Source organism: Sinocyclocheilus anshuiensis, unplaced genomic scaffold, assembly GCF_001515605.1.
Source record: "Sinocyclocheilus anshuiensis isolate Anshui unplaced genomic scaffold, SAMN03320099.WGS_v1.1 scaffold930, whole genome shotgun sequence".
Lineage (NCBI taxonomy): Eukaryota > Metazoa > Chordata > Actinopteri > Cypriniformes > Cyprinidae > Sinocyclocheilus > Sinocyclocheilus anshuiensis.
Window position 1 is genome coordinate 72,890 of NW_015539900.1, and position 6,858 is coordinate 79,747.

The window sequence follows — 6,858 nt, forward strand, 5'->3', positions numbered from 1 at the left end:
GGCAGGTGTGACGTGAGCAGACCCTGGAGTAGCAGGCGTGACGTGAACAACTCCAGACATGACGGTCGGGATGTGAAGAAGTTCTGTTGTGGCAGGTACTGTAGGATAGCTGTGTTCTTCATCAGCAACCCCCACAGTAAATGCAGAGCCACTCAATCGCAATGCATAGTCTATATATTTCTCAAGAGTCCATTGAGGGGTATTGCGTGGCATTAAATGTGATATGTTTTTAACCAAACCAAAACGAAAAATGTCTTTCAGCAAAGTGTCATGAAAGTCCACCAAATTGCAAAACTTACAAAAGTCTGCCACATAATCCTCAATAGGCCGGCTTCCTTGGCGAAGTCGAACGAGACGATCTGCTGGGTTCATTTTGTGGTTGTGTATTCTGCAACAAACAGTCCACTGTAGGCGAGTTTAAGAACCCATGTGCAGTTTTTCAAAAAGTAATCCAAAATACAAACATAATCCAAACAGAGACTTGACATGACTTGAACAGACTTGATTTGAACAGACTTGACTCGGCATGAACAGACTTGACGTGAACAGACTAGATTTGGCATGAACAGACTAGACTCACCGACAGCAGGTTACAACATCAATACATGACGAGAGACAATGGCAACATGATGGCTACTTATAGCAAACAATACAGGTCACATGACAAGAACCAACCAATGAGAGACAGGACACATGAACCAAGGAACCAATCAGAACATAACACACAGACAAGGGAATCACATGACTAAACAGGGACCATGACTAAACTCCAAAATAAAAGACATGAAAACAAGAACATGAAACAAAACACAAAACAGACATTACAGCCGTACACAAAAGGTTGTGGATAAATACATAAATAAAGTAAATACTCTGTCTAAACCCTGATGAGTTGTTGCAGGCAATTTGCCCAGAGGTGCATTTGTATAGCATGATTGATATTAAAATGCCCCTACCGATGTTAAACCCAAACCCACACTCTTGCTCTCCTGGGAGCTGGTATTCAGAGGGAGACGGAATTCATCTTGCAACCCAAACCCCCTCAAACCCTCCCAGGCTGCAGAGTCAGAAGACACTAGCTCAACACACATCTGCAATGTGAAGCAGCAGCATGACCGTGCATACGCTGAGGTGCTTACGACCTGCCTGTCTGTGGGTGTGTGCGTATGTGAGAAAGGAAGGCAGCGACAGCTAGAAAGAAGGTGAAAAAATTTGCACAAGCCTCTCAAAAATGAGAAAAGTTGGAGCACTGTGGGGAGTTAATAAAGCATGATGCTTTTGTCACTGTGTGGGGTTTACATGCTGTCAGCACACCGGTGCTCCAACACTCCTGTTGGGGAGGTACAGCAGTAAAGCAAACTGTTGTTTTTTTGTTTTTTTTATCAGACACAAGTAAAGATGGGCCAATATGGATCAGAAAACATAAACACATTTTTTTTGTTTTGCGTTTCTAGCTTAAAAATGTATTTATAAAACTCATAATTCTGATTCTAAATTCTGATTGGATTAACCAAATTTGAAGCTATTGTAAAATTACATTATTTATATGTCCAATAGTTTGTGGTCGGAACATTTTTTGGTAACACTTTATTTTGAGGGTCCCTTTTGAACATTCTGTTGACAATAAGTAACATTGCACCTACATGTCAAATATCTCCCATTAGAGTATGAGTAGCCTGTCTGCTTAATATCTGCTACCTCTTTATTGTGATGGTCTCCCAACAGACATTCTACTGACTATAAGCAAAGAGTATAGAAATACAAAGACGGTTCACTCCTATATCTATGAATGGGAGAAACTGCAATGCGCAATATGGTGAAATAGTCCTGCCTTCTAAATGAAAGAGCCAATTGCTGATTGGTAAAGTCATTGCGTCACTGCAGCAGCCATTAGAAGCTTCGGTTCCCATAGAAACCTGAGGCTAGAGCAGCGATGCGCATGCGTATTCATAAGCGCGATAAAACTGCATACGCATTGGCAGGTCTAGCTTGAAAAATAAGCTTTTTTAATGCTATTTGAGCATAAGAAACAACATTCATCGGGTGGTTCATTTCAGATTTTGTTGCTGATTTGAAATATGTAATTTAATTGCGACTTCAGCGAGCAGTTTTTGAGATTTCAGGATTCCCCCATTTATTTAGATTTGTTTGAGCAGCCCGGAGGCGTTGCAAATATGGCCGCCGAGTGAACAGACTTTCCTTGAAATGGATTTTGCTATAAGTAACTTTGCAAGTACATGCCAACTTAATCTAACCCTAACCCTACCAGTCTACTAACACTCTAGTGAGACTTAGTAGATATGTAGGTGCACCGTTACTTATAGTCAACAGAATGTGTTAATGGAAAAATCAAAATAAAGTGAAACACATTTTTTATATATTTTTAAAATAAGTCTCTTATGATCACCAAGGCTGCATTTATTTGATCAAAAATAGAGTAATAACAGTAATATTTTGAAATAATATTACAATTTAATATAACTATTTTCTATTTTAATTTATTTTAAATATTTTGTTCCTCTTTTGTAAGTTGCTTTGGATAAAAGCATCTGCTGAAGGCATAAATCACCACCTTGGAGTTATTAGGTTCTATCTGCATTCTGAGCGGTTTTGAGATGTTGAGATTCAAAGTTTTTGCATTCCATATACTATGTAGACATCATATGCTTTTTGTTTTGTTTTTTAATTAAAAAAGTCCCAGAATGTACACAATTAAAAAAAAAAAAGTTGTCACGGAATAAGAATATGTGAATAACCCAATTTTAATAAAACATTTGAGATAGAACCTTATAATTCCAAGGTGACGAAAAGTAAATGTAAAATAAGTTATTCCTGTGATGGCAAAGCTGAATTATTTAGGAGTGTCACATGATTGTATCATTCTAATATGCTGATTTGGTGCTGAAGACAGTTGTGCTGCTTAATATTTTTGCAAAAACCATGATAAATGATACAGGATTCTTTGATGAATAGAAAGTTCAATGAACAGCTTTTTTAAGAGTCACTGTAACTTTAGATTTTTATCTTTAGGTTAATGCATCATTGCTTAATAAAAGTATTAATCTTAACTTTTGACTGATATATACACCAAAAATTATGCATAGTGGAATGTCTTTTATCATAGTGCTGTGGCTGCAGTTTTATCACTGTTGTCATTTCAACAGTGAAGAATCCAAAACCATATCAGGCAGCTTGAAAATGAAATAACAGAATGCAATATTCAAAAAGCTGTTCTCCATTCTCAGAGGCAACTGCCGAGAATGGGAAGCGAATTGTTTTGTTGGCCTCTGTTGCACGGCGTCATCATGCATGCAGCCAGCGAGAATAAACCACTGCTCTCTGTGACAGATAGCAGCGCGAGCGTGTTGGCGCGTAGGCAAGGCTTCAGCCAGGCGGAACAGGAGCTGTACCAGCTGCCCGTGGTTGTGTGGGATGGAGGAGAGCCCGTCCTCAGCAGCACCAGCACGCTTACGCTCAGGGTGTGTCCATGCCAGCACGGGGCCAGGACGCCAGTGTGCAGGGCTCAAGCATTCCTGTCCTCGGCCGGTCTCAGCACCGGAGCCCTCATTGCCATCCTGCTGTGCGTGCTCATCCTCTTGGGTAAGACTGAAAACACAACAGCCAAGAGAAGAACTTGATTCTTTCCTTCATGAATTTGCCATTAGGGAAAGAGCAGACACATACGAAAGGGTCCAAAGTTCTGAATCCAGAAGTAAAATTATTATTTTTCTTTCTTTCTTTCTTTCTTTCTTTCTTTCAATTTAAATTTGAGTGAGTCTTCAATAATTTTATTTTTTAAATATTTTTGTAGGGTTTTTAGTAATAATTTTCTTTATTTTATTCTCACTTTCTTGACAGATGGACGGACGGATGGACGGACGGATAGATAGATAGATAGATAGATAGATAGATAGATAGATAGATAGATAGATAGATATTTTGTTTTTTTCTAATTTTTTCACATTGTTTCTTGACAGGCAGGCAGAGAGACAGACAGACAGATAGATAGATATATGTTTTGTTTGTTTTCTTCTAATTTTTTCACATTGTTTCTTGAGAGATAGATAGATAGATAGATAGATAGATAGATAGACAGACAGATATTTTGTTTGTTCTTTTTTTTCTAATTTTTTCACATTGTTTCTTGACAGACAGGCAGGCAGATATTTTGTTTTGTTTGTTTTTTTTTTCTAATTTTGTCACATTGTTTCTTGACAGACAGACAGACAGACAGACAGACAGACAGACAGATAGATAGATAGATAGATAGATAGATAGATAGATATTTTGTTTTGTTTGTTTTCTTCTAATTTTTTCACATTGTTTCTTGACAGACAGAGAAAGAGAGAGAGATAGACAGATAGATAGATAGATAGATAGATAGATAGATAGATAGATAGATAGATAGATACTGTAGACAGACAGACTGACATGGTTGTGGATCATTTATTATAAGGATCTAAGGATTTGTGAGATGATGTATATCCAAGATGTTCTATGCTGCTTTCTTTTACTTGACATCCTGAGAAACACTGCTTGAAATTTATTGGTTGTGGATGAGAAGTTTCACCCTGCAGAATGTGTGAAAACCCCTCTCTCACTCCAGTCCACTGACAAGGCCAAATATAGACACTACTCAGGAATGCTGCACAACTGTGTGGGCTGAAACCTGGAACAACAATTGTAACGTGCACATACCTGAACAGACAGGAAGTGTTGTTAATAATATATTTAAATATAAGCAGGGGCGTAAATTTCGTCTAACAGTTGGGGGGGACAATAAACATAAAATTTCTCAAGAGCAATTTTTGAAGGGGACACAAATAATACAGCTAAAATTGTACTTGTAAGGATATGTATACACAGAGGAAAGCCTTACTATTAGTGCAGCAGGGAGACCGTGCCAAATTAGACAACTTCAAGCTGTTGTGGTTGTGCCGCGACGGTGGTCGTGACTCGTGTCCGTTGTAGACATTACTATCCGTCACAGTGTTGCCAAGTCTGCGGTTTTCCCGTGGAATTGGACTACTTTATCACTGTTGCCGCGGGTTGAAGTGACCCCAATAATGTGTATTTTAGCCTCCGGAACGTGATTTTTACCAGGGACCCCCTCGAAACACGGATAGTTTGGGCTACTTTTGAGTAGCAATTAGGCGGGTTTTGTTGTAAAAACCTGGCAACCCTTTCCGTCAAGCAGGTAACGTTATTATTTCTAACATAGCGGACTCATCGAGAAATACATTGGCATCATCTGTATTAAAGAGAAAATAATTTATTTGTTTTTGTGGTTTCAGTTTTCTATAATAACCCTGCTTATGAGGGTCCATTTAGTGCTACCCAGTGTTATTTTAGTATCACTGATATACTATCATAGCTTTTGTTATTTTATATATATATATATATATATATGTATATATTGTTTTGTTATAAATTAGTATTTATTCATTTTAGTTTATTTCATTTGAGTTATTTTAGTACTTAAAGTTAAACTAAACAAAAATGAGAAATGTTGCTTCGGCTAAATTATTATTATGTTTTAGTTAATGATTGCTGTTGCTGCCTTAAAAGGTAGCTGTTTGGAACAGGGCTAATCTGTTTGAATCTGTTTGAAAGAGGCTCATGGCTATTTATGGCAAAACGCCATTGATTTCACATCAGCACATGAGTGATTAAGTGATTATTTGCCCAGACAAAGCTTTTCCCCATATGAAAATGTCAGCAAGCAGATGATTGCACTCCTCATTTTGTACGCCCAAGCGATACGTCGCTAACTCCCGATGTTAGTGAAGCTAATTCACATCACCATTTACATGGATGAACAAACTAAGCTTGTGTCTCCTCTCTTGTAGCCATCGTGGTTCTGTTTGTCACTCTGCGTAGCAAGAAGAGCAAAAAGGAGCCTCTGATCATGTCGGCGGAGGATATCAGAGAGAACGTAGTCACGTACGATGACGAGGGCGGAGGCGAGGAAGACACAGAGGCCTTTGACATAGCGGCGTTGAGGAACCCCGCAGCAGCCGAGGAGATGAGGATGAGGAAGGACCTGCAGTCAGAAGTGTGGAGAGCAATGGGGACCGAGGCTCTCAGCCCGGCTTTGACCTTACCAGACGAGGACATCCATGAGGTGATTAAGCTCAAGGTTGTTGAGGCAGACCGGGACACGAGCGGCCCTCCGTACGATTCTCTTCAGACTTACGCTTACGAGGGCCGCGGCTCCCCATCCGGCTCCATCAGCTCACTGGACCTGCCGGAGCCCCAGACGGAGCTGGACCTCAGTGAGGTAGACAAATGGGGTCCTGAGGTACAAGTACTGAGCAGAGTCTTTGAAGAGAAAAGCCAGCAGCACGTCCCATAATGACTGCGCATGTTCTGTAAACCAGAAGTTGTGTGTCGTTTCCCTGTTGTCTGGTCAAATGGGACTGCAGTGAAGACTGAAGTTTTTTTTTTTTGTCATCCAGTTTTGCTGTGGGATTATTTGACTGTTGTTTTTCACTGGCCTCTACAAGTGGAAGTTGATTTTTGAAGAAAAAGTGTAAAATTGAGAAAAAAAACAAGAACTCATAAAGGAAGCTATTTTCCCTGGTGTATATTTTCTATTGCGTAATAAAATTCATGATTCCAGATAAGTAAAGTGTGCCTCTATTGCATCTTCGTCCATTTCCAGCAGCTACAAAAGCGTCCGATTCAATGTCCCGGCTGGTTTAGGATGACATCTTTCATACTAAACTGATCATTTCTCTACTCGAAACTTGATTTCTGTTTTCACAGCCTGTAGTATTTAAGTTTCACCTAATATTTATACCAGATCGACAATGAACACAGAGTGTGCAACATTTAGTATAAATCACCTCTGTCAAA

At 39.3% G+C, this 6,858-nt stretch overlaps 1 protein-coding gene across 1 annotated transcript in view; it reads left to right on the plus strand.

The window, feature by feature from the left end:
• The window catches only part of LOC107686063 (cadherin-18-like), a 47,564-nt gene extending 41,096 nt beyond the window's left edge, over window positions 1-6,468 (plus strand). The window contains exons 11-12 of the mRNA XM_016482902.1: window positions 3,349-3,600; window positions 5,850-6,468. Of these exons, the coding sequence (XP_016338388.1) occupies window positions 3,349-3,600; window positions 5,850-6,355 (758 nt within the window). The 3' untranslated portion in view covers window positions 6,356-6,468. The remainder of the gene's footprint in view (window positions 1-3,348; window positions 3,601-5,849) is intronic.
• Window positions 6,469-6,858: the final 390 nt, after the last annotated feature.